This window comes from Antechinus flavipes, chromosome 2, assembly GCF_016432865.1.
Source record: "Antechinus flavipes isolate AdamAnt ecotype Samford, QLD, Australia chromosome 2, AdamAnt_v2, whole genome shotgun sequence".
Lineage (NCBI taxonomy): Eukaryota > Metazoa > Chordata > Mammalia > Dasyuromorphia > Dasyuridae > Antechinus > Antechinus flavipes.
Window position 1 is genome coordinate 578273217 of NC_067399.1, and position 27163 is coordinate 578300379.

Genomic DNA, 27163 nt, shown 5'->3' on the forward strand with positions numbered 1-27163 from the left:
GTGGGGATCCCATAGAGCTCTACCCTAGGCCCTCTTTTCTTCTTCCCATTTTGCTTGGTGATCTTAGCTTCCATGGATTCAAATTATAATCTATGCTTATGATTCTCAAATCTATTCATCCAAATCTACTCTAACTTCTCTGCTGACTCAAATTTCCAACTGCCTATTGGACATCTTAAAATAAATGTCCTCTATATATCTTACACTCAACTTGTTTAAAAAGTGAATTTAAAATCTTTCCCTTCAAGCCCTATCCTCTTCTTAACTTCCCTATTACTGTTGAAAGTATCACAATCTTTCCCAATCATCCAGACTCCCAAATTACATACTCTTTTCTTTTCCTTTTCCTCCTTCTCCTTCTTTTCTTCTTCCTCCTCCTCTTCTTTTTCTTTTTCTCCTTCTCTTCCTCCTTTTTTCTCTCCCCACCCCGTTGTCCAATCTGTGCCAAGTCCTGTCAATTCTACCTTCATAGTATTTCTCATTTTGCCCCCCTTTCTCTTCTGATCCTGTCACCACCCTGGTAGAAGTCCCCATCATCTCATTCATAGACCATCCCTATGACCTGCTGATTATCCTCCCTGCCTCAAGTCTCTCTCCACTTCAATCCATTCTCTACTCATCTACCAAAATGATTTTCCTAAAATTTGATTTTGAACATGTCACCCTCCCTCCCCTTCAAAAAACTTCAGTGACTCCCCATCACCTACAGAATAAAATATAAAATCCTCTGATTGACATTGAAATTCCTTCATGGCTTGGCTCCTTCTTATGTCTTCTAACACCTCATTCCTCCTATATGTTCTGCAATCCAATGCACTGGTCTTCTTGCTGTCCCTCAATCACCACACTCAAGTCTCCCAATCCAGGCATTTTTCCTGGCTGTTCTCCATACCTGGAATTCTCTCCTTCATCATTTCTATCTCCTGGATTCCTTGACTTCAAGTCCCAGCTAAAATCAGACCTCCACAGGAAGTCTTCTTGATCTTCCCTTGAGCTAATGCATTCCCCCATCTATTATTTTGTTTTTCCTATATATAATTTGTTTGAATATAGTTGTTTATAGGGTATCTTCCCCATTAGACTTCATAGTCCTTGAGTCAGGGCCTGTATTTTGCCTTTCTTTGTATCCCCAACGGCAATTAATAAGTGCTTATTTACTGTCTGAAAAACTACTCCCAGCTGAATGTTCTCTCCTCCAAAAAATCTTTCTATTGTACTTTGGTTCTTCTACTTTCTATCATATTGGTCTGTGTACATTTTGTTCATCTCTATCAGAATGTAAATTCCTTGAAGGTCCAGTTGTTGCTATTTCCTCTTTCTACCCCCTTTACTTGGAGCAATATCTTGCACATAACAGGTATTTAAAAATATTTGTTGAAAGGAATTGATCCCTTTTGAAACATTGCTCCAGAACTCATGGTGGCTCCATAAGTTTTTAGGCAAAATGAGTAATTTGAAATTACTGGCACTTTACTTTGCTGGCAGATGTGGATGCCAAGGCCAGAATGGCACTATGTCTCTTTGTTTTTTTCCTTTGCCTCTTGGGTACCTCAGGACCTCTAAAACACCATTCTAACTACTAGCTAGTTCATTCCAAAGAATAACCATGGAAAGATCCAGATGGAATAAAGGTTTTTAGAATTAATTGGGAATAGCTTCTTCCTTTCCTTTCCACCCAAATACTGAGGATCAACCTCCATAAAAAAAAGGCTTTTTAAAATTTCCACTGCCTTCACCCTAATTTATGCCTACACAGTGGCAATAACCTCCTAGCCAATCTCCCTGCCTTTGGTTTCACTCAATAATCCTTCCTAGTATTGTGACCAGCATTCATCTGACCATATCACTTTTCTGATCAAAGTCTTCAGTGGCTCTTCACTGTTTATGTAATAAAATTCGTTGAATGTAATAGCCTTGCACCCAAGGATTCCTATGCTCTGTCTTCAGCCTTTCTTTCTTGATTTATCTTCCACTGTTCACCTACAAATAGCCTTTCCATCAGCCAAATCAAACTAGTAATCATTTCATGCAAATATTCCACTCTCTTCCCCCTTCAGTACCTTTTCTAAAATAAATTTTACTTATGCTTTCAGGGTTTACAGTTATTTCCCAGTATATGTTCCCTCTCTCCCTTACCCATTTATATCCTCCCTTATAACAATGAAAGTCAGGAAAGAAAAACTGTTTAATACTGTTCTCTCATGGCATCTCCTTGTTTATAATGTCCTCCTTTCTCTATTTCCCTACACAATTTCTGCCTGTCAAAACCCTACACATCCTTTTAAGCCCATCAAACGCCACCCTAAAATTGGTGTAATAATTTTAGTGTTGAAAAGAATTTTAGAGATCATGTAATACATGCTCCTAATCGGTGCAAGAGCCCTCTCTATGGTATCCCCAAGGGTAAATAGTCATCCAGATTCTCTTCAGATGCTTTCCATGATGGAGAACTCACAGGCTGTTGGCATTTTTTTGTCAGTTCTAATTAAGATCCTGCTTGCCTGAAGGGAAGCCTGGCTCCCCATAATTTATAACTATTGGTTCTAATTCTGACTCCTGGAACCATTTTGAATTGAGTCTAGTCCTATTTGAAGGCAAGTAAACTTGCTGTCTCATTCACACCTCACATGGCAGCCTGATGCAGAACTATAAAACTGAAATAGAAATAAGGGGCATTTTCTTTAATATGTTTTATATGATTGTGCTTGTATAACCTATATTGACTTGCTTACTATTTTGGGGAGGGGGAAAGGAAGAAAAGGGGAAAAAATTAAAAACTCAAAATCTTACAAAAATGAATGTTTTAAACTGTCTTTACTTGTAATTGAAAAAATAAAATACAATTAAGTGCAAAAAATTTTTTAATTTCATTTTTTAAAAATAGGGGGCATTAATCCATACAGAAGAATTGCTATAAGCAACATATTGACTTCGTCTTAAAACTTAATATTATCTCTGTATTACTGTATTTTAATTTATTTTATTAAATATTTTTCAATTACATTCTAATCCTATTTAGCAGTACTCAAGAGTATTGTTTGTTTGATATCTTTGGTGTAATGGATAGAAAGATGATCTCAGCTGAAAGGGCTATAAAACTGTGCAGTGCCACTACTAGGAATGTATCCCAAAGAAATCATAAAGGAGGGGATAGGACCCACATGTGCAAAAATGTTTGTAGAACCTCTTTTTGTAGTGGCAAAAAATTAGAAAATTAGTAGATGTTTATCAATTGGAGAATGGCTGAATAAGTTATGGTATATGAAGGTAATGTAATATTATTGTTCCATAAAAAATGAACAAGCTGATTTCAGAAAAACCTGTAAAGATTTATATGAACTGATGCTGAGCGAAACAAGTAGAACCAGGAATACATTATACATATAACAACAAGATTGTGCAATGATCAACTATGAAATGCCATCTGTATACAGAGAGAAAACTCTGGAGACTGAATATAAATCAACACATACTATGTTCATTTCTTTTTTTTTCTTTTGTTTTTTTTTTCGCTTGTGGTTTTCCCCTTTTGTTCTGATTTTTCTCTCCCAAAACACGATTCATATAGAAATGTGTATTTAAAAAATTAATGTACATGTATAACCAGGAAAAAAAAAAAGAAAACAAGACTTTAAAAAAGTAAAGTTGAATTGACCAAATGGAAAAGGAAGTACAAAAGCTAACTAAAGAAAATCATTCCTTAAAAATTATAATTGAGCAGATGGAAGCTAATGACTCTATAAGATATCACGAATCAGTCAAACAAAATTTAAAAACAAAAATAGAATAAATTGTAAAATACTTAATTGGAAAAACAACATTGGAAGAATGATGAGAATCTAGGGAAGAGGGTAGAGAGAAAGGGGGAAAATTGCAATATGAGATTTTTCAAGAGTCAATGGTAAAAAATTATCCCTTCATCTGTTTTGAAAAATAAAAAACTTCAATTAAAAAAAGATTGCATTCCAATTAGATCCATGATGCAAGGAGACTAACTATAGCTGTGATCCTTAATAAAAATAAGTAATAAAGCTCAAGTCATTGGCTTGAAATGAAGAAATAAAAAAAGAATAATGGGAGCAACTGAAGATCATGATCAAAAAATAAAAATAAATAATAAAAAAAGACAACTCAGAGTTAAGAAAATTAGAGCTTAACTCCCATCTCTTTACACATACCAGTGTGATTTTGGCCAAATCATTTAACCTCTTAGGATCCAATTAGTTTTCTAAGACTACCTATGAAAAAACATTTTCAGATTTTACATTGTTGGAGAAAGTTTTCTTACTAGATTTCCTATTCTTAGTGAAATCTCCAAACCTTTTTATTTTTCTGATTATACATGTACATTAATTGATTTTGGTATTGCCATATTCTTGAGACCTCTTATCAAATGAGATAAACAAGAGCACTTTAGTGTGGTATATGGTAGGTGCTTAATAAATGTTTCTTCACTTCTCCCATTCCCTTCTCATTTGCCAGTCTTGATTATCTTCCTCTGAATCTACTCATTTCTCAGTGAGGCACTTGGAACTGAAGTTCATACTTCAGGTATTGTTTTTCTGTTACAGAATATAACAGAATTATGGTCTGCTTTGATCTAGATGTTATATTTACTTTAATTCAGCCCAAGATTATGTGAACTTTTCTTATTTTTTCACATCTTTTTAAAAAAATACTTCCTCCAATTATATGTAAAAACAATTTTTAACATTCTTTTTAAAAATTTTTACACACCACACTTTTACTCATACTGAACTTATAGCCAACTAAAGCCCCTAGAACTTTCTCCATGAATTGCTACCTAGTCATGTCTTCGCTATGCCATAGGTCTGCTGTTAATTTTATCTGGTCATTTGCAAAGTTTAAAAGTTTAAAATAAATGGCTGACATTGATACGGTGCTTTAAGATTTACAAAACTACTTCATATGCATGACATCATTTAATAGTCAAGTTATATTATCTCATGTGATACCTTCATCTAAGTCTATGATAATTATTGATGAGAAATTTCTTCATTCTATGATCATCTCCTAATTAGACATGGTCTCCCCTCCTCTAATACTTGAGTGAACTTTCCCTCTCCACTTTTCTTGGGGCAGTTACCATATCCTACCTTAGATTATCATTATTTGCACATGTATCACCTTCCCAAATAGATTGTGAATTCTCTGAGATCAGGCACCCTAGTATGTCTAGGAAATCCGAAACTATTTGTCAAATGAATGAACTTGTCTCTCTTACAGATTAGGAAAGAAGAGGGAGCACTCATTTTACTACTAAGCATCAATTAATAAGCACGTATTAAGTGCCTCTTATTTGAATCTGTTAATGAGTCTGAAATTCCTGGAGCAAAGAGGATTATTCCCGGATTTGTGTTCCATGTGATTCCCTTACAGTTCAAGGGACATCAGACTTCCTGGGGAGAGTCACAAGATCACAGATATAGAAAGGACCTTAGGCATCCTCTAGTGCAAGATGTTTGTGGCGTAGATACAATCTGATATAGCAGTGGGATGAAACCTATTTTTCCCATCTCACATGTTTTTAAATACATAAAATAAAATATACCATATTAAGAAGAAAAAATATGATGAAATGAAGCTATTGTATATACATATACATAGAATTATGTTCTAAGACCCCTTCACGCTCTGAAATGTGAATTTCACATTTTCCCAACACACTCACACACAGAGAGAGCTATCTTTATAGCTTCATTCTTTCCCACACCAGGTTTTCAGCACCCAATGTATGAATGATCAAAGAATCCATTAGCACACACACACAAATTCCCACACCCCAGATTAAGAACTTTTAAATTTTATTCTTTTCACAGCCACAGAAAGAAAACCACAGGCAAGTCAAGTAACTTGTCGTAGGTCTCTCATGCTAGCCTAGGACACGAGGTGGATTTGAATCCAGGGCTTCTTGGCTCCAGAGCCACTCTCAGCTTTGCAGCTCACTGCCTTTCATTCAGATACAGCTGCTTAGTCAGGGACAGGTTAACACAGATGCCTAGAAGAATTGCAGAGGCAGAGAGTGTAGATAGAGATCTGTGCATTATTCATAGGGAAGACTCCACCCCCCAGGGCCAAGGGACTTAAAGGGAGCTGAGGGAAGGAAGCGCAGAGGGGAGCTTGAGAGAAATCCCAGAGCACAAGGAGCTGGGGAAGCAACTAGACAGGGACAAGTCCTACAAGTGGTTCAGAGTGGGATTTGGGTCCAAGACAAGCATGTCCTCTGAGCTGACCTGCCGACCCCTGCACCCTCGGCTCCTGAGTTGCCTGGTGTTCCTTGCTTTTCTATCCAGCACTTCTACACTCAGCCTGGACTTTGCAGAACATCGGAATAAAGCAGCCAAGATCAAAATCCATCCCAGAGGCAACCTCTGGGCCACAGGTACATTCATTGGGTTTGAGTAAATGTCTGGGGTGTCAGTTTTGTAGATGGGGCAGGGGTGAATGTTCTATGAACCTCCAAATGATAATTCCCTGACTTTCCTCCTTCCATAGACTCCTCTTCCCATTTCTCTCCTTTACCTCCTCCCTTCTTTAGTTACCCTCCTCATTCCTTTCCTCTTTCCCTCTGTTATTTGTTCTCAGAGCACCCATTTTTGTCCTCTCTTCATGCTCCCTCTTTTCTCCAGTGATTATTCTGGCTCACCCTTCAAAGTTGTATAAATGCCTTCCAAGCTGTTCTTTCAATATTTGGTCTTTATAATATTCCTATGAAGAGCATCATGGGATCATAGATTCAGGGCTGAAAGGAACCATAGAGTCCATCTGGTCCAACTTTTCATTTTACAGATAAGGAAACAGACTCAGAAAGAGTAAATGACTTGCTGGACCTGGGATAAATTCAGTCCCAGGTCCCATGATTCCCAATCAAATGTTTCCTCCACTACACCAGGAGCATTGTTGTCACCTCCATTTTATAGGGGAAGAAACTAGGACTCAGCTTGAATGACTTACCCCGGAAGATACAGCTAGCAAAGAACCGACCTAGAACTACTTTCTTAATGCTTGGTCCCATCTGTTTATTCCTTTCAACATCCTATTCATCAATTTCTCTCCTCTTCTCCTGCCCTGGTTAGACAGAAAAGAAATAGATGCTTTCTCCAGTCTAGCTTTAATACCCAGAGACACAGGCACACATGGAAAAACACTAAATGTGGACAGATCCACAAAGAGATTAGCAAATATATTCACATTCCCCAATACATCGTGAGGAGGTGAGGGCATGAAGAATTGGCTAAGGGTTCTTAAAGTATCTTGTGGTACAGTGGAAAGAGCACTCAGCAGGGCTGCAATTAGAGCATATTCATTTAAAATGCAGCTCTGCTCCCTGCTCCCCTGCATAACCTTAGCTCAACCTCTGAAACCCTCTGCACTTCAGAAGTTTGGGCTTTTTTCTGTAAAATGAGGACTTCAACTGGATCAAAGTTTCTTAAACTGTGAGTTGCTACCCCATATGGGGCTGTATAACTGATATGAGAGTTGTGAGATTGTGATTTGTTATCAGTGATTTGTATACCTATTTTATATATCTATATACCTGGGATCAAATAAAAATTTTTTCAGGCATAAAGGAGTTGCTGATGGAAAAAGTTTAAGAAGCCCTGGCCTAGATGGTTTGTAAAGTCACTTTACATCCAGATAGTTTTCATCCTATGATCCTTTGGTTATTCATACCCTGGGTGCTGAAAAGCTGTGGTAGGAAGAAATAAGGCTATAAAGAGAGGCACATATATATTTCCAAACATCCCCACCTCAACCATATGTATATTTTATAGACAAAAAAGCTAAACCACAGAGAAATTTGAAAGTTATCTGAATTGACCAAATTTATGCATCAAAAGGAGGAATTGAGATCTCTAGAATCTCAGGTCAGTGGTCATTCTTTCAAATCACCTAGCCTCAGGTCACCCCTCTCATTTTCTCTTTCCCCAACTTGCTACCTTATATCCCTTGACCTTTCCAAAATCTCTGCTTTCTTTTCCAGGCCACTTCATGGGCAAGAAAAGTGTGGAGCCCCTGATCTTCTCATCTCCTGAGACAACTTCCCACACTACCCAGGAGGAAATGAAAGATCGGCTAAGTCATGAGTTAGCTAGGATCCTCCAGCTAAAGAAATCCCTGGGCATGAACGAAGAGGGCCCTGCAGTGAGTGCCCAGGTGATCTGTCCCCACTACCCTGCCCACAGCCCAAAGGGACAGAGGAGAAATGTGGTTGGGGGAACGATGAACATTTGTGATGACATGGAAGCCTCAGCCCTATATTCTTGAGTGCCTTTCCTATAGCAGGAAAGGATGCAGGTCCTCCCTAGAGTAGGATCTCAATCACCTCCACGCTTGGTTAACTCTATTCTCAGGTTCCCAGAGCTAGAGGCTTTGCTGTGATGAGCCCTCAGGGTTGTTGTGAAGATCAGATGAGACATTTGAACAACACTTAGCACAGTGCTTGGCACATAGTAAGGGCTTAATAACAATTATTTCCCATTTCCATTTCTCTATCTCAACAACTCTGGGAAATAGGTGGAACATTTTCCAGATGAAAACCTGTGGCTTAAATCAGGTTAGTTAGTGGAGCCAGAGTCTGAATCTTGGCATTGTGACTTTTTGCCCAATGCCCTCTCTACCATTCATATTAATATCTCATGTTTATAACATATTTTGTGATTTACAGAGCACTTTACAAACAGAGCAGCCCCTGGACTTGGAGTCAGAGTGAACTGAGTTTGCAGATACTTGCTATCTGTGTAACCTTGTTGAAATCACTTACTTCCCCTGAGCCTCTGTTCCCTTACCTGTTAAGTGGTAGTAATAGGGCCAGAGAGATGGTGCAGTGGATAGAGCACCAGCTCTGGAATCAAAAGGACCTAAATTCAAATTCAGCCTCAGACACTTAAAGTTTCCTAGCTTTGTGATCCAGGGCAAGTCACTTAATACCCCCAACTGCCTCTCAAAAGAAAAAAAGATTTAAAATGGTGGTAATAGCATCTACCTAACAGGGTTGGTATGAGAATCAAATGAGGTTTATGTGAAACATCAAGTGGTGTTTAAGGTTTAAGGTTTAAGGTTCAAGTGAACCTTAAAATGGCACACAGGGTGTCCCAAAAGTCTTGGTGCAGTTGTATTACTGTTTAAACTTAAATAGCACAGTGGAATTTTAAGTTTTAGAAATTTAAAACTGCACTAAAATTTTGGGGATACCCTACATACACATGAACTTTTATTATTTAAGTCTCAGGACTACCCTTTGAGATAAGTAAGTAGTACAAGTATTGTTATCCTTATTTAATAGAAGGGGAAACTGAAGCTGATCAAAGTGATCTAGGTCCTCTGCCTTTGAACAATGATATTCTATTACATCATTTGCCTTCCTAAAATTGATATCTTATTTTAGAGAACCTGCTATCTACCATGAAAGCTAGGGATAATATCTAATGCCACTTAAGCCTGTAACATATAACTAATTTTAATATTGACCTACATAAAGGATAATTAGGAAGATAGCCTTTGCTTCTTCTGCCAACAAAATAATCACATTAATTTTATCAATACTATTTTTGGAGTATTCATTCCAATTTTTCAATTCTTCAATACAAGTCATTTATAAATTTAACTCCACAAATATTTATCAAGTATTTACTGAGTGCTGGGTGCTGGGTATACAATGATAAAATTAACCAACCTTTCCCCTCAAATAGCTTGTGTTACTTGAAACATATTCAATTTCCTTTCAAATCTACAATTAATTTTTGAGGAAATACTCTATGTAAGGTACTATGGTAGACATTGGGAGGAATCTAAAGGTAAACAAGACAGTCTCTACCTTCCACAGATCATCAAATCATAGGCTACTATATTAGAAAGGACTATAGGGATCATCTATCATAACCCCTAAATTCTGCCGATGAGGAAACTAAGGCTCAGAATATTTAAGTGACTCGCTCAAGATTTGGGATCTCTGATTTTATATAAACTCCTCTGTCTTTCTCATCCTGAACCTGGATGAGGGGTTAGAATGATCCCTGTTACAGCAGTATTGTCTATACTGGCCCTGTACTCTTTGAGATTTGTCCCTGGGATACCAGGTGAGGAGAATAACATCATATTTTGGTCAGGCAAATAACTGCTATGTTGTTTTTCCCAATCCAACCCAATAATAATTTGCTGAGCATCTACTATGTACAAGCTACGTGTTTGGATTCTGGGAATAAAAAGACTAGACAGTTCCTGCCTTCTGGGAGTTTACATCCCCCCTGGAGAGTGAAAAGCGAATTCTCTTTTGTAGTCATATGAAAGGGTCTCAGGATCTAGCCAAAAGCTTTGTTATTTGTCATACAGAAAAATAGTGGAATAATCCCATTCAAACATAGTATAAATCCATAACAGGAGTGAAAGAGAGAAGGAAAGAAGAAAAGAGGGAAGGAGGAAGAGAGAGAAGGAATGAATGAATGAAAGAAGGAAGGGAGAAAAGAAGGAATGAAGGAAAGAAAGAAAAGAAAGAAAAAAGAATGAAGGGATGGAGGGAGGCAGGGAGGGAAAGAAGGGAAAGGAAAGAAGGAAGGAGGGAGAAGGGAAGAAGGGAAGGAAAGAAGTAAAGAAGGAAGGAAGGAAGGAAGGAAGGAGGGAGGGAAGGAAGGAGGAAGGGAAGAAAGAAAGGAAAAAAGGAAGGGAGAAAAAGAAGGAAGGGAAAGAAAGAGGGAAGAAAGGAAAGAGGAAGAAAAAAGGATTTATTGATAGGGATTGTTATGTGCCAGGGATTGTATTAAGCTCTTTACAATGCCAGAAGGTTGGTATTCATTAGTGATCACATTTTGTTGTTAAGTCATTTCAATCATGTCTTCATGGGTCTTCAATACCTAAGGCTGTAGCATGTGCAGAAGTGGGTATCACGATGCAGTTACATGGGAATTGTTTCCTAAGATAATAGCGGAGGGCACTAAGTTGGAAGTAGGTCTGAAAGTTTATGGGACAATGCTATTCCTAAACCTCCCAAGACAAGAAGATAGTTGTCTCTATTAGGATGTAAGGGAAGATAGATGATGATTGAGATAGAGAGAGAACTGACTTGCCTGGAATATACTGCTTCCTCTCTTGCCCTCAAAATGTCCTGCTGCTCCAACTAACTTGATTCATCTACCTTGTGTATGGCAGGTTAAATATCTGAATCTAGTGTTCTTTCCATCAGCCCACATTGTTTCTCATTTAACTGCCTTTCTCTCAATTTTCTCTCCATTAGTTCTCTTCTCTTTTTTTCTTTCTCTCTCTTTGTCTCTGAGGGGGAAGGAAGGAGAGGAGTGTTGGGAAGTGAGGCTTTAGTTAGTATGGATATGCAGGGTGATGCTGCTATATTGCATGCCATGGTCTATGGCATAAATGGTCCATGGATCATCTGCAGCCTAGGTCTATTCCACTAAAGAAGAGTGAATAGAGATTAGTTGTCACTTCCTCTTAATTATTCCTTTTTCTCACTTCACAGATAAGAGCAGAGAGAGAAACATAGCACTCAGCTCCTCTAGGGTCTAGAGAGATGAGAATTCTGGGTAAAATTCAAGGTTTCAATTAGGCGCTTCCCAACAAAATAGTTCCATCCCTTTCCTGTGATTCCTTCCAAGGTTCTACCCTTTTTACTTGAAGATATACAATTCTCCCCTACAGGGTTATTTATCCATCTCCATCCCCTCCTGATGACAGATAGCTGGGGCTGATGAAGTGTTCCAAAGGATAATTCTTGATATTATTTTTCCCTTCCTAGGATCTATGGATGCTGCTTCAGCAGCTGGAGAAGTAGTCAGGCCACCAATAGCTACAGCTCACACTGTACAGACCATGAAGCTGTATGGAGTTGAGACCATGGCCACTGGGGGCTATTGCTACAATCTGATGAAGAGTAGTTTCAGGTCCTTGTTGTTACATCATTTCTATCATCTTTGACTGAAGTTACTCACTGTTAACACTGTTCTTCAAGACACAAGTGGTATCTCTTCAGCATATTTTTTCCCTTGCATCCTTGATGACGTTGTGAATAAAACCTTATTCTTTGCACAGAATGTGTGGGCCTCTCCTTTCCGCCGTTCCTGTGAGAAATCTCACCAGGGGGGTGAGGGGAAGGGGCTGAGAGATGAGAGGAGGACCATGGACCTTTTTTTTTTTTTTAAGTCAAACTGGCTCCTGTGCTTCCCACTACTTCACCCTCCCCACTATGGCTTTCTGTGAAACTCTTTGTTTGACTCTCCCTGGCTAGGATGTTTCTTGCAGAGGAAGGTTGTTGCTCTCCTGTGCCTGATTGGGCTTCATGGCCCTTCTACTGAGGGATGGAGGGTGATGTCAGTCAGCCAATAAGCATTGATACTGTGTGCCAGGCACTTTGCTAAGCTCTGATTTGCTCCCCCCACCCTTGTAGGACCTTAGTGGACACCAGACTCTCTCCTCATCAGTCAGGCTTGGTCTGCATAAATAGTTTTCTAAAAAAAATGAAAATTGTGGTATAGTAGAAAGGTCGCTCCTCAGGCAGGGGAAGGGGGGTGCTAACCCGCCAGTATCCCGGCACCCCCTGCCAGCATAAAGTTGGAGAAGAAAAGAGCAGACCTCTCCGGTATCTTTAGCAATTGGCAAGTGGACAGTTAGTTGCTCCACAACGTAATGAAGAGTTACCTTGAACAACTGAACGAAAAGCAGAGATACCCCAGTGGGAGGCAATGGTTTGAGTTTTCCTCCTACCTCTGCCCCAAATTATGCAATGGTGGGCAAGTTGTGTGTGTGTGTCTCCTCCCGGAGAATCAGTTTCCCCAACTGCAAAATAAGTTAGACTGCGTGGTCTCTAAGGGTCCTTTAGCACGCCAAGATTTTATCAATCTCGGAACAGAGACAAAGTGATCCAGTCCTAAAAGAGGAATGAAGGGGCCCATGATTTGCCAATATAATAACGTTGTGACCTTCTCAACTTACTCAGTTGACGCGATGGGGTTGGACTGGGTGACCGCTAATGTCCCTACCGATTCTAAGTCCCGGGATCTTTGCAGGCCAGGGAAGACCGGGGCCCCTCCCCCAGCTCATTTGACGTTTCCAGGGGAGGGCCCCCGCGGAGGCTCCAGCCTCTGGCAATCCGGGACTCTTCTCTCTATCCACGTAAGCGTCGCTCCCTTCCGCCGAGCTCCTCCGGTCCCGGGCTAGGGGGGAAGGGGCGGGGTTACAATCAGCGGGCGAGGCCCCGCCCCCGCCCTTGGGGCCCCGCCCCCGCCCTTGGGGCCCCGCCCACGCTTAAAGTCTCCGCCACGGAGCTCCGCTTCCGCGTGGAGCGGCAGGAAGCTTTCGGACGGCGAGGAGCATGGACGAGGCAGCAGATTGGCTCGTGGACTCTCTCCGCATGTAAGCCGGGCGGGGAAGCGGGCGGGGCGGGGAGGGAGGGTAGGCCTGGGGCCTCCGGGGGCCGGCCCAGAGCCCTGCGGTATGTCCCGCTGAACGGAGCGGACTGGCCGTTTTCCAGCCCGCAGGCTCTTTTCCTCTGCGTGGGCCGAGAGGCCGGAAGCCCCGGGGTTGGGCCCATTATCCCTCCCCCAGCACACCTCCCGAACCTCAATTTCCCCATCTGTTCGATGGGCATAAAATAAAGCCCCGCCGGACGCTGAAAAGTGCTTTGTAGACGTGAAGTTAATGGCGGTGGAAGTGCATAAAGCTAATACTAACCCCAAAACATGGTAGTTCGCATTTATGAGGTTCGTAGGTGCTTCCCGTGGGCTGATCCTGGGAGGAAACCAGACTCAGTTGAAGTGACTTGTTATTGGGCACAAAGCTTAGAAAAGCCACACTTGGCTCTTGAATGAAGGCAGGTCTTCTGACTGCACACAGTATCCTTTTCATAGCATAATACTGTTTTTCCCCCCATTTAGGTATCACGATCTCCATGCATTTGAGTTGCAAGGCCCTACCAGAGTCCTGGAGTGGACCGATAGCCAAGGTGACTTTATCCCCTTTTGCCTTCCAAGGGAGTAAGTCCCCCTTAGGTAGCCTCCTAAAGAAACCAGTAGGTGCTGATTTGCCAGCCCAATCAAAGAACTCTGCTGACCCAGTTTCCTGACCAGTGTCCTGAAAGCAGATTCATGCTACTGCTTTTGTGATGCCAGTGTTTTCTATGTCTAAATGTCATAGCTTGCTGGATAAGGTTATACAGGAGAGGCTGCCCCTATTCAGAATGGGAAGGTTTTGCAGGGTGTTTCTGTACTTGCCTTTGATCTAGAAGATATCAGTTTGCTGACATTTTTTGTTTCATCTTATAGGAGTTTATGTTGCGGGCTATGAAAGTCAGAAAAAAAATGAAGTTCTGCATCTTCTTTTACCTCCCAAACTTTCTGCTGAAAACCAGGTATATTGGAAGTCAAACTGCTCCTTCACCTTCAAAATGATTGTAGAAATAGAAGGCAGCCTTTAGGGCCTGAATGTATGAAAAAGTCTTTTTTAAAGTGATTTAGTATTCAGTAAATCACTTAATAAAGATTTTCTCATTCATTTTTAAATGAATCATCATTTGATTTACTGTATATACTAGGTACTCTGCTAAATGCTGGGTATGCAAATGTTAAAAAAAAATTAGATAAGTTTCTGCCTTTATGTAGTTTATATTCTAAAACGGGAAGACAGCACATAAAAAAGGGAAAGATGTTTTGATCTGGAAAAATAAAAGGATGATGAATGGAGCTAAAGGGTAATTAATTGAAAGTCTTTACAAGAGCTAGAAATACGTATGAAAGAAGGGTCATAAAGCATGAAGATCTTGGAAAGCCAGTGTTGGGTCCAGCCTAGAGATAGAAAACTCTCTCTATTTAGGAGCCAGAGATGTCAGGGTGAAAGTTGGAGTTCTATGTCTCAGGCAAAGGCTGGAGCATGGAATGAAGATGGCTGTGAATAAGAATGGTCATTAAATGTATATGAAGTCCTAGGGAATATTTGTTCCCAAATTCCATATCGCCTGTCCTAGATGTCCATTCATCACCAGTCTGGCTGCCAATAATGAAATCCTTCCGAACTGGGCCTGCCGGCCTAGGTTTTCTTCTTCATGGCATTCTCACACATCTCCCGTTTCCATTTTGGAAACCACACCCACACACACTTTTTAAAACTGATTTTTTTAACTGATTCAATAGAATCTGAATGTGCCTTAGAGAATAAATGCAGGACAGAAAGGAAGGAAAGACTACCTAAAGACTACTTAAGAAGCAGAAAAGAGAGCCTACTGGCTACTAGAGATGAGAGTTGAGAAAACACTTAAAGCAAGGTTTGTCTGACTAGCTCTTTTTGTAAATTAAGAGAATTCCTTGGTCATGTTCAAATTCTACTTTGGTGTTTTTTGTTTATGAGTTTTTACTTTTTTGGAGAAGTTAATGTAATGAAAAGAGCACCTTGAGGGGAGAATCAGGTATAATTGTCTTTTCATCCAACTAACCAATGGCTTTTTCTCCAACTTTGGGAAATATAGAACTAGGGACTCAAGGATAGGACTGATGCATATATATTTTTCCTTTTTAGTAATAGTGAAAACAATTCTGATTCTGGACAACTGGTACAAGCACAAGCAACAATTGGAATGATTAGCTTTCATTCTACTCCCTTCCATGTATTCTATAATCTAGTGACTATGACCTTATTGCTATTTTTCATATGTGATTCTCCATCCCTTGGCTCTGTATGTTTTAATTTCATTATCTATCCCCTTTGCCTGGAATACTCTCCCTCCCTATTTCTGTCTTCTGGCTTCCATCAAGACTCAGCTCAAATCCTGTCTTCTTTTGTAAGAGACCTTTCTTACTCTCCGTTGTCCCTTCCCCTTCACACAGTGTTCTGAGATTATATTTTTCTCTCTTTCCCCTATCTTTTGTATTTGTATTTCTCCATCTGTCTATATTTCTTTTTCTAGATAGATAGCTAAATAAATGATAGATAGATAGATTTTGTATGTATATAGTTGTTTGCATGTTGGGTCCCACATTGGAATATGAGTTCCTGAGATCAGAGACTATATTTTTCAGTTTCTGACCTTGATTCATAAGTAACATTATTATTATGGATTGTCTCCAAATTTTTCAAATTGATTGGGCTGTAAACTTTTACTCTGATATGGATAGGGTAGAGTTGGTCTTGTTAGCTTGCCTTTATGTACCTTTTTTTTTTTTTTTTTTTTTGGTGTGATAATAGAAAGTAGCTCACTTATTCATGGCTCTTAAGAGAGGAATTTGGAATATAAAATTTATACTACATCAGAAAGGGCTGGGGAAATGAATTAATTGGATGTGAATCAAAGAACTCTTGATGTGTTTTTGCAAGGGCAAGAAAGATAAGGAATACAAATTTCAGCATTTTTAAATGATGGAGAAAGTTTTCATACTAATTAGCCATTTACTATCATCCAGGTAACTTTCTTAGCTTTTTTTCATTTCTGAGATCCTAAACTGATTTACATTTCTCCTAACTTTTTGGAAGCCAAAAATCAAACATTGCCTCAGGGTTCTCCAATCCTTAACTCCTCCAGAGATATTTATCTGTTTTACTTAATTTTTCCTTCAAGCCATAACCTGCCCCATTCAGATATTTAAGACTTTCTCTAACCATCTACAGAGACCTCTGATAAGATATCATGGGGAAAAAGGCACATAGTAAAAGTAGCAGGAATGTTTCTCCAGATTTATACCTTCTCCTTGTTTTTGTGAATTTATTGATGTCATGGAACTCATTTATAAAAAGCATCCAAAGACCAGGGGATATTTAATTGACTTTCTGTTAATGTTTTAGAGCTTATGCCCAGAAAGAGATTTCAGAGTGAAACATGGGGGATTTTCAGACAAGCCTGTCTACAACCTGAAGCATGTGCCAGAGACCAGGTATGAATCAGTTCTGTCCCCACTACATTTTAATTTTTCTAAAAATAGGTTATTAATGTCTTTTGTTTTTCATATCACTTGTTTTTAGATATGACTTTATTCCTTGAAACAGTTAAGCAAAACCAGCTGGCACTTTTGCCAGCATATACAACAGTCAGCACTCATAATTTCCTACCTCAGTATCAAAAGAAGGGATGGAACAGAGGTAATAATATCATTCTTGTCAAAATAGAGCCTAAGAAAATGAGGAAGTGTTTCTGTGTACATCCCATCTCTGATTTTGGTACTCCTTTCTATATGTCCCACATTCAAATAAAAACAATAAAAAACTAAGACTGTAGGTAAAACTAGAACCTAGCTCAAAACCAAAACAACAACAAACTCCCTTACACAGACAGCCAGACACCCACACCCCCCATACCCACATACACCTTTTTTAACTGATTTCGATAGAATCTGAATGTGCCTTAGAAAATAAATGCAGTACCCTTTGATCCAGCAGTGTTTCTACTGGGCTTATACCCCAAAGAGATACTAAAGAAAGGAAAGGGACCTGTATGTGCCAAAATGTTTGTGGCAGCCCTGTTTGTAGTGGCTAGAAGCTGGAAAATGAAAGGATGTCCATCAATTGGAGAATGGTTGAGTAAATTGTGGTATATGAACGTTATGGAATATTATTGTTCTGTAAGGATAAATACAGAGAGGACTGGCGAGACTTACATGAACTGATGATGAGTGAAATGAGCAGAACCAGGAGATCATAATATACCTCAACAATGATACTGTTTGAGGATGTATTCTGATGGAAGTGGACCTCTTTGATAAAGAGAGCCTTAATTGATCAAAGATGGACAGAAGCAGCTACACCCAGAGAAAGAACACTGGAAATGAATATAAACTGCTTGCATTTATGTTTTTCCTCCCGGGTTATTTATACCTTCTGAATTCAATTCTCCCTGTGCAACAAGAAAACTGTTCAGTTCTGCACACATATATTGTATCTAGGATATACTGCAACCCATTCAACATGTAAAGGACTCTTGCCATCTGGGGGAAGGGGTGGAGGGAGGGAGGGGAAAAATCGGAACAGAAATGAATGCAAGGGATAATGCTGTAAAAAATTACTCTGGCATGCGTTCTATCAATAAAAAATTATTTAAAAAAAAAAAAGAAAAAAAGAAAATAAATGCAGGACAGAAGGGAAGGAAGGTATCCTTTAGATACCTAAAGACGTATCTAAGAAGTAGAAAAGAGAGCCTACTGGCAACTAGAGATGAGAATTGAGAAAACACTTAAAGCAAAGTTTGTCTGACTAGCTCATTTTGTAAATTAAGAGAATTTCTTGGTCGTGTTTAAATTCTACTTTGGTGTTTTTTGTTTATGAGTTTTTACTTTTTTGGAGAAGTTAATAGTTAACATAATAAAAAAAAGCAGTGGACTAGGGATTATGGTGCTGATCCCAGCACTGTCTCTGACTATGGAACCTTAGGCCAGTCACTATACTAAAGTTTCTTTACCTCTACAAAAAAGAATTGGAATAAAAGGACTCTAGTGTCTTGGAACAGCTAAGTGACACAATGTATAGAGTGCTGAGCTTCAAGTTAGGAAGACATTTTCCTGAGTTCAAAACTGACTTCAGATACTTATGAACTGTATGACCCTGGGCAAATCATTTTGATCCCCATTTGCCTCAGTTTCCTCATCAACAAAATGAATTAGAAAAGGAAATGGCAAACCACTCCAGTATCCTTGCCAAGAAAATCTCAGATGAGGTCACAGAGTCAAGACAACAAGTGAACAGCAATGTCTAATGTCTAATATTGTGAGATTCTCAGAGGTACATTAGGAGCAGGCATGGATTATGTATAAGAAGTCAAAGAAGATGAATGGGGTAGGCTGTAAAGTCTGGCATAATATCTCTACTTGCTTTCCATAGGTTGCTGGTCACTACAGGCCCACCCGGCAATTCTCTACAGGTATGGCAAGTTGCAGAAGATAGCGGTAAGTGATTTCAGAAGATTTTTTAAATGAGATCATGGAAAATAAGAGCTCATATCATTATAACTCTAAATGATTTTACAAAGCATTTTGTAATATTCCTGGAATAGATAGTACAAATACTATTATTTCCATTTAATAATTAAGGAAACTGAGGCTCAGAGATGATGATTTGCCCCAGTCATACAAGAAGCAATAGAATAGCGCTCAGATTCTATATCACAACACCTGTCTTTCCAGCATGATTTCCATATTTTTCATCTTTACTAATTTGATGGTGTGAAGTGAAACTTCACAGTTGATTTAATTTGCATTTTTCTTATTAATAATTTGAATTGTAGTCAATCTTCCTTGCTACCAACAGTTTCTATACTTGTCATTCCAGCTGTTGTATTTCAGCCCTTTTTCTAATTTCATTAGATTCAGTTCAGATCAACAAGTAGCACATCTTATAGCCCTGTTCATAGCATGTGTTCTGAAATTATTAGTCATTGTCACAGTCACTGGGAAAGAGAAGGTTGTGCTGAAAGATTGATACATAATCCAGCTGATATGTATTTTGGTTCTTTGAACATGTGTAGATTTCCAGAGAAGGAAATAGCATACTAGTCCACTGTTTATCATCACTGTCAAGACCTTCCTTGTACTTTATTTTTATCTAAACCATTTCTATTTAAAATTCATCTCATGTTAAATGTAAAAGTATTCCAATGTAGTTATCTTTTTAAATATTTTTCCCCTCTTCCTCCAGATATGATTAAAGCTGTAAGTACCATTGCTATACATGAGGCAAAATCCTGGCCTAGGATTGCAGTCCTCAACTCCAAGGTCCCCAAAGTCCTTCATGGGACCAGGGTCAATGATCTGCATGTTACCGAGCTGGAGTCCCAGAACACACTCTACATGTCAGGTACTGAAATGATACTCTCACCCTGATCTGTCCTGGATAGAGTCACCATTTCCTTATTTAATTTATTAATTCCTATCTTCCTATGGCATTTCTCCTTCATAATGCTCAAAATACTTCTTGAAATTGATGAAGCTTGGCCAATTATAGAATGAAATACAGTATAGTACTGAGGAAAGAATTCTGGATTTGGAGTCAAACCTGGATTTAAATCCTAGGACTACTCACTATCTGTGTGACTTTGAGCAAATCATTTAAACTCCCTGGGCCTCTCTTTCTTAATCTCTAAAAAGTAACTGGTTGGTATGAATTGATCTTCCAAAGCCTTTGGCTATGATTTTGCTACTTTCTTTCCATTTTGCTCCAGAAGATTATTTGATACATCCTTGCTGGAGAGAGTATGCTCACAGTTTGGGTATCATTTTTATGAGAGACTATTCAGGCCCTTTCTTCTCCTAGACATCAGGTTTGTGTTCTATAGGGCACCAGAAGGAAAAATCTGTTTTTACCTCCTCCACTTTAAGGTGTGAGAATTAACAAGGGCACATGACTTGCTGCTATTCCACAGCATATTCACTGAATTTCCTTTCAGGTTTATTTGTTAATAGAACTGTTCTCATATTGACCTTGCAGGTGAGAGTGACAGTGAAGAAGAGATAAGCAGTCTGCAGGTGTTGGATGCAGATACCTTTGTCTTCTGTTGTGCTTCAGGACGACTGGGGCTTGTGGACATTCGCCAGAAGCGGGGTGATTCAGGGAGGACTACCTCGAGCCCTGGACCTGGTGGGGAGTTGTGGTGTGCTGCAGTTCGAACCAGTGGGCTAGGGTCAGGCCCCACCATTGCCAGTTTGTCTTCAAATGGACAGCTTCAACTCACAGACTTAAGGGACCTTGACCATCCAGTGACAACAGTTCAGTGTCGGGTTTCTATGCCCAGTCCAGACTGGGAGTTGCTGAGGGTAACCTGGGCTCCTTCTCTAGATGGCTGCTTAGCCATTTCAGGTATCCTTGAAACTGCATATCTGTCTTAACTTTACTTTCTAGGTGATTCCATAAGCTTCTGGTTTTACATTCAGTTTGCTCCTGGTTGTTGAAATTTACCTACAAGAGCTCTCAATTAACCCACCACTCAACCATATAAAAATAAAAATAGACAGCCTACAAAGGAACCAGGGAACATGCACGCACACATAGTACATATATGTAATTTATGCTCCCAGAAGCTTCTTCATCTTAAGCTAGTAAAACTTTTAAGCACTTAAGATTTAATAGCTTAAAGTTGCACTGAGACTTTTGGAACACTATATATCTGTATCCATATGATTGGACTATGAGGATTATTATAATTTCTGGGAGACAAGTTTATATCTCTTTACCCTCTGGAATTTGTTTTTGTTTTTTCCATGAGGATCTTTATTTTTCTTAATTGCAAGAGAAGCGTTAAAGACTAGCAGATATCTTGACTCCCAGTTCAGCATATTAATGTTCTGAGTTATGGATATGGGTGGCAGCTTTTTCAGTTTTAAAATCATCCAGTCTTAATGGAATAGATGCCCTGAATATCACCAAAATGTTTATTGGGTCGTCATTGTAGCTTTTCACTTCCTCCTATCTTGTGATCCATGTTTTAATCGTTTTAGGCAGTTTGATATAGTGAAACAACACTAGATAAGAAGTGAAGAAACTTGATTTTGGTTCTGGTCCTGCCACTATCTTACTTACTGGGTAACTTTGGGCAGGCCTTGTCTTCTCCTATGCAAGAGAAGGAAATTGTGTTAGAGAGATGTCCTTTTCAGCCCTTTTGTTAGGATAATGGGTGAAAGAGTGTTTTTAGCCAGCTTTGATATATTTATCAGGATGATTGACTACATTGATTTAGGGAGGATATTATTAACATCCCCTTTAGGAAATCTTTCATTTTTAAATTCAGTATCTCTTGGCTGGCTTTATGTCATTTTGAGGAAAGCTTAATACTGTTGATTATTGAGTAACTATATACTGCTAATACTGTTTTACCTGGTTTGTTTATTAAATCTTTATTCTATTCATTAGGTTTTGATGGGACTGTCCAGATCTATGATACCATGTCCTGGAAGAAAAATGGGAGCCATGTAGAACCACTCTTTATCCATAAAGGACATCTTTTCATGGATGGGACTGAGAATAATATGCATTCAATGGTCACCACACATTCTTGGCACCCCAACAAACCAAGGACATTGTTGTCTGCAGCAGTTGATGCATCTTTGCATGTGTGGGATTGGATAGATCCTTGTAACTCCTGTTGATCCCATTCAAAGGAAGGAACAGGCCCAAACATTCCCAGGTTTCTATGTTGTAGAGAATGAAACCGAAGACTTGTAAATCTTACTCTGCATGTAAAGGGCAAGTATTCTAAGACCTTTTTGGCTGCTATATGGGCATTGGTTTATTTTTTCTTAAAATTAAGGTAGGATAGTGTTTTACATGGCACTGCTAGGAAATTAGAGGTTCAAAAACCTCTGTCTATCCCTGACTTTTGGCCTTATAGGATTAGTAGCATGCCGTAGCAAGTATACAGTAACTGAATGTAAATCCTTGTACTTTTATGGTCTGCCATAGTAGTATTATGATATGTTAGTGCATCTGGAAGAGGAATATTCTCATCCAGCTTTCAGGTGTCACCATTCCTCTCTTCCCAAGCCTCTGGTAGGGTACCACCCCACAACACCCTTTCTTCACCATATACCCTTCCTCTGGCTTGCAAGGATTCCCCAGTCTAGGTCAGGCACTTATCATTTTGCCCCTCTATGATCTGCTTGGATGGTGCTACGATAAGTTGCTTTTGTCACATTACTTTGGTTACTTTGAAAGCTCTGGTATTTCATTAGTATGGGTCGTCCTGCTACTGATCACACCTCTCTTGGCCTTTTATTCTTGTAATTATTGTATAATTCTTGTCCCTGTTTTTCTTAATGTGTCCCACAAAGTATCTGACATGTTGAAGGCCTTCCTTTTTCTATTTCAGGGATGACTATTGTACCATTTGGCATTATTCATTTATTTCTTAGTTTCTGTGTTATAATTATTTATGACAGGCCATTTTTAGTATACAAATAATTGTTAGTAAGTAACTGAAGTTGATACCTACGTTGTATCTTTCTGTTTATCTAGGTGTAATTATTCTGAGTTTTTTTTTTTTTTTTAGTTTGCAAAGTTCCTATTCCCATGGACTTCAGAAGTTTTTCTGTATGAAACAAATTTCATTTTGGAATTGTTAAAGTGTTTGTGAATTTACTAGTAGTCCTGAAAGATTTTTTGACCAATTCCAATTGTTTAATTCCCAAACCTTTAAACTTGGGAATCTGTATTTATTTTATTCTAAGCTTTCCTTCATCTTTTTTTTTTTTTTTTTTGGTTTAAATGATTCCTAATCGAAATAATCTCTAAGGAGAATCAACCCTCCCAAAAAAAATTCCAAGGAAAAAACTTTTATTTTTTTAATAACTTTTTATTGACAAAACCCATGCCAGGGTAATTTTTTACAACATTATCCCTTGTACTCATTTCTGTTCCGATTTTTCCCCTCCCTCCCTCCACCCCTTCCCCCAGATGGCAAGCAGTCCTATATATGTTAGATATGTCGCAGTATATCCTAGATACAATCTATATGTGCAGAACCAAACAGTTCTCTTGTTGCACAGGGAGAATTGGGTTCAGAAGGTAGAAATAACCTGGGAAGAAAAACAAAAATGCAAACAGTTTACATTCATTTCCCAGTGTTCTTTCTTTGGGTGTAGCTGCTTCTGTCCATCATTAATCAGTTGGAACTGAATTAGATCTCTTTGTCAAAGAAATCTACTTCCATCAGAATACATCCTTATTCAATATCGTTGTCAAAGTGTATAATGATCTCCTGGTTCTGCTCATTTCACTTAGCATCAGTTCATGTAAGTCTCTCCAAGCCTCTCTCTATTCATCCTGCTGGTCATTAAGGAAAAAACTTTTAGGGAAATAATGGCACACTGGTGACAGTTCTAATAACTCGCAAATCTCTTACAATTCACCATGAATGCATCAAACATAATTGTTTGCCAGAGGGAAAAAATTACTCTATGGATTGGATTTTCCTCTTCCTTTTGGCCATTGCTTTTTGAATACATATACATATGTAATTAAAATTTTTTTTGGCTTTTTTTTTTTTGGAGAGGCAATTGGAATTAAGTGACTTGCCCAGGGTCACACAGTGACACAAGTGTCTAAGATCATATTTGAACTTGGGTTCTTCTGACTCTACGGCTGGTGCTTTGTCTACTACTCCATCTAGCTGGCTCTTGGCTATTCCTTTTATTTCAATTTTTTTTTAACTTTATCTACAAAATTTCCTATTTGATTCTTTTTCCTAATAGATCACAGCTTAAGGTTTCTATGTTTAGACACTCAAAAATATTTTTTGATTGGATCTCTTCTTTTCTGTCTGTGGTCCTCAACATGAATGGTGAAGGTTACCTCTAGTATTCTAACCTCTCTGAGAGATAGTGGTCCCTCTTTATTTATTTATTGGGTTTTTTGTTTGTGTGTTTGTTGTTGTGTGGTTTTTTTGGTCTGTGTCTTCTTTTACAATAGACTAATAGGGAAACAGGTTTTGCATGATTGCACATATATAACCTATATAAAACTGCTTATCATGGTGGGGTGGGGAGGGTTGGGTAAAGAGAGAGGGAGAATATTTGGACTCAGAATTTTTTTAAATGAATGTTAAAAACTGTCTTTACATATAATTGGGAAAAAAATTTTAAAGGAAATATTAACCCCTTTGTTTTAGATAGAGGGTAGTTACCCTCTTTAGAAGTGTTCCTTCTTTAAAAAAAAAAAAATAATAAGAAGAAGAAGTGTTCCTTCTTGTGTTTGTACTTATCCTGATTTGAAAAGATACTTCAAGGGTGTGCTGAATACTTTTTTCTCTTGGATTAGTAGGCATATCTCCTCATTTCTTCAGTTGTATTTGGGAAATGTGATTTCCTTTCCTTTCTAGGAATGGTAGCATAACTCTATCCACTCAGTGGATAAAACACTGGATGTATTATGTACAAATTGTACCTCATATATACAGTAATCTCGTTTCTAAAATACTAGGATTGGACTAAGTGGTTTCCAAGGACCCTTCCAATTCTAAATCTATTATCCTTTGTTCCCTTCTTTTCTCCATGTATTGTTTGACCTTATTTGGCACATTTTTTAGATGATAAGGAGAGCTGGGCATAGTTTGCCATTTTGCTAGAATCATCTCATTTCTGCTACCACTTCCCAAAGACAAAAGAAGCATTGTGATGTGATAATCAGGACCTTGAAGGCAAATTATAGTTAGGTTCAGTGTCTAATTCTACCACTTCGCTATATGGTCTTGAACTTTTTTTCCTCTCATCTGTGAAATGAAGCATATATAGTAATGATCATATACCTTCATTTAATAGCACTTGCAATGTCAAAAAATAGGTTTTTATTAATACTATTATTCTATTACCCAAGTTTGCTACCTCCCCAATTTTAGATAGCCACTCTTTGTAACAAATAATTTTTAAAAGAAAAAGGAAAAAAATCAACCAAGTCTAATAAACACTGAAAAAAATCTTGTGTTATATGATGAGAGAAAGGACTGTTAATAATGATTATTTTGGGGAGATTCAGAATTCTACCCCTTTTTCAAAATCTTGATTTTAACTTCAGTCTTTTGAAGGACATTAGTGATAATAACATTGAATTAATTCTCCCCAATCTTGATCTGACCCCTTCCCCCTCTCAATTTTAAAAGGAATGTAATCTAAAGTGAGGAAATCCATTGTATTGTACTCAAAACTTGGGAGGAGATAAATCCTTTTGTCTAGTTTTCCCAAGGCAGAGGATGGTCTATCCAAGGATGGCATAACATTTATTCTCAATCTCTCATTGAGCACCTATTCTTCAAAGGGCATATAAACTGTGAGCCTGCTGCCATAGTTGACTTTATTCAAAGAGAAGCCAAATGACATTTCTTTTATTATTAACCCTGCTGGCATTAATAAAATGATTAAATTAACCAGAAATTATGTCTCTAGAACTTTTAAAATCATCACAGTGTAATATTCCATACCTGTGGACCTTGGCTTCTGAAAAAGAATTGGGGAAAGTATTTAAATCTCTTTGGAGACAAGTCTCTTGTTTATATTTCTGCAATATTTAGTTTTAACTGTTTTGTAGCTATTCTTTCCATTTATACTGTTGCAGTCATTGCAATTCATGTAAATTTTTCCATGCTTTTCTGTATTCTAAATGCTAACTAATTTTTAACATAACAGTACTCCATAACATTCATATACTAAAGTTTGGCTGGCCAGTGGACATCATTTTCAAAATGCTAACTAATTTTTAACATAACAGTACTCCATAACATTCATGTACTAAAGTTTGGCTGGCCAGTGGACATCGTTTTCAAATAGTTGTTACCACAAAAAATCTTGCTAAAAATGTTTGGGTATGTATAAAGCCTTTTTAAAAAATGGTGGTGACTTCACTGGCATATATTGCCCAGAAGTGGAAACTCTGGGTTTGATGGTTTGGACATGTTGGTCACTTTATTTGAATAATTCCAAATTATTTCTCAGAATAATCACTTCAGTTCACAGCTTCATGTCTTTGCCAGTGATGAATGCATTTGTTGCTTTACTTTCCACAATCCTTCCAACTTTGACTATTCTCTTCTTTTGTTATTTTTGTCAGTTTGTTGGGCATGAAGTCTCAAGCTCAGATTTCTCTTAACACGAATGACGTGGAACATCTTTTCATGTGCTTGTTCATAGTTTGCTATAGTTCTTTTGGGAACTGTTTTTTAAATTATTGTTATTAGTGAGCTATTGTGAATGTCTTCGGTTGTCTGTATATATCTTGTTCATGAAAATCTTATTGAAGATAAATTTTTTTTCAATTTTGCAAAATCAGAATTAGCTCTTTTGTCTTTTGTAATTGACAATCTTTTTTGATTGGGAATCCATCCTAAATCCATAGCTATAAGAAGCATATGTTTTGTTTTGTTTTTTTCTAATAGCATGTAATATTGGCTAAATAGTTCATAATCATTTGATTGGATTCTCACAATAGCCATGAAGAAGAAATTTCCTGATCAGAAAAAAGTAAATTGCAGAAATAGATGTTAAGCCCAGTTCTTCTGACATCAAGGCAACTGCTGTTTTCCCTGTCCCCTGTAGCTTTTTATTTGGTTTTTCTTCTTTCTAAAGAGTAGTAGTAAAGATCACCTAACACCAAACATGCCTATATTATAAATGACTCTAGGGTTCTAATGAGGCCATGTTGAAGGGCTGTAGCAAGGTCATGGCAAATGTTTCAAGTCAGTCAAAAATAA

The 27163-nt window shown here is 38.3% G+C and overlaps 2 protein-coding genes and 1 long non-coding RNA gene across 3 annotated transcripts; 2 read left to right on the plus strand and 1 right to left on the minus strand.

Moving 5' to 3' along the window:
* Positions 1-5808: 5808 nt before the first annotated feature.
* Positions 5809-13282, minus strand: LOC127551471 (uncharacterized). Its single transcript, XR_007951096.1, has 2 exons — positions 12961-13282; positions 5809-6019 (listed from the first exon to the last, which is right to left on the minus strand). It is a non-coding gene; the product is annotated as an uncharacterized LOC127551471 (long non-coding RNA).
* On the plus strand, positions 6026-12062 carry NMB (neuromedin B). The gene is made up of 3 exons (XM_051981216.1): positions 6026-6403; positions 8006-8178; positions 11768-12062. The coding sequence occupies exons 1-3, from the start codon at positions 6238-6240 to the stop codon at positions 11801-11803; spliced, it is 375 nt and encodes a 124-aa protein (XP_051837176.1). The 5' UTR covers positions 6026-6237; the 3' UTR covers positions 11804-12062.
* Positions 13283-13293: 11 nt separating the features above from the next.
* WDR73 (WD repeat domain 73) lies at positions 13294-26820 on the plus strand. Its single transcript, XM_051981213.1, has 8 exons — positions 13294-13380; positions 13902-13969; positions 14289-14374; positions 16795-16883; positions 18820-18884; positions 19633-19791; positions 20422-20790; positions 21841-26820. Exons 1-8 carry the CDS (start codon positions 13340-13342, stop codon positions 22074-22076), a joined length of 1113 nt encoding a protein of 370 aa, XP_051837173.1. The 5' UTR covers positions 13294-13339; the 3' UTR covers positions 22077-26820.
* Positions 26821-27163: the final 343 nt, after the last annotated feature.

Bases quoted from the DNA above. Each gene is read 5' to 3' on its own strand.
- WDR73 (XM_051981213.1), top strand. From the start codon at position 13,340: ATGGACGAGGCAGCAGATTGGCTCGTGGACTCTCTCCGCAT. The intron at 16,884-18,819 runs GTATGAATCAGT...TGCTTTCCATAG, and splicing joins AAGCATGTGCCAGAGACCAG to GTTGCTGGTCACTACAGGCC. The intron at 18,885-19,632 runs GTAAGTGATTTC...CTCTTCCTCCAG, and splicing joins GCAAGTTGCAGAAGATAGCG to ATATGATTAAAGCTGTAAGT.
- NMB (XM_051981216.1), top strand. From the start codon at position 6,238: ATGTCCTCTGAGCTGACCTGCCGACCCCTGCACCCTCGGCTCCTGAGT. The intron at 6,404-8,005 runs GTACATTCATTG...TTTCTTTTCCAG, and splicing joins AGGCAACCTCTGGGCCACAG to GCCACTTCATGGGCAAGAAA. The intron at 8,179-11,767 runs GTGATCTGTCCC...TTCCCTTCCTAG, and splicing joins GCCCTGCAGTGAGTGCCCAG to GATCTATGGATGCTGCTTCA.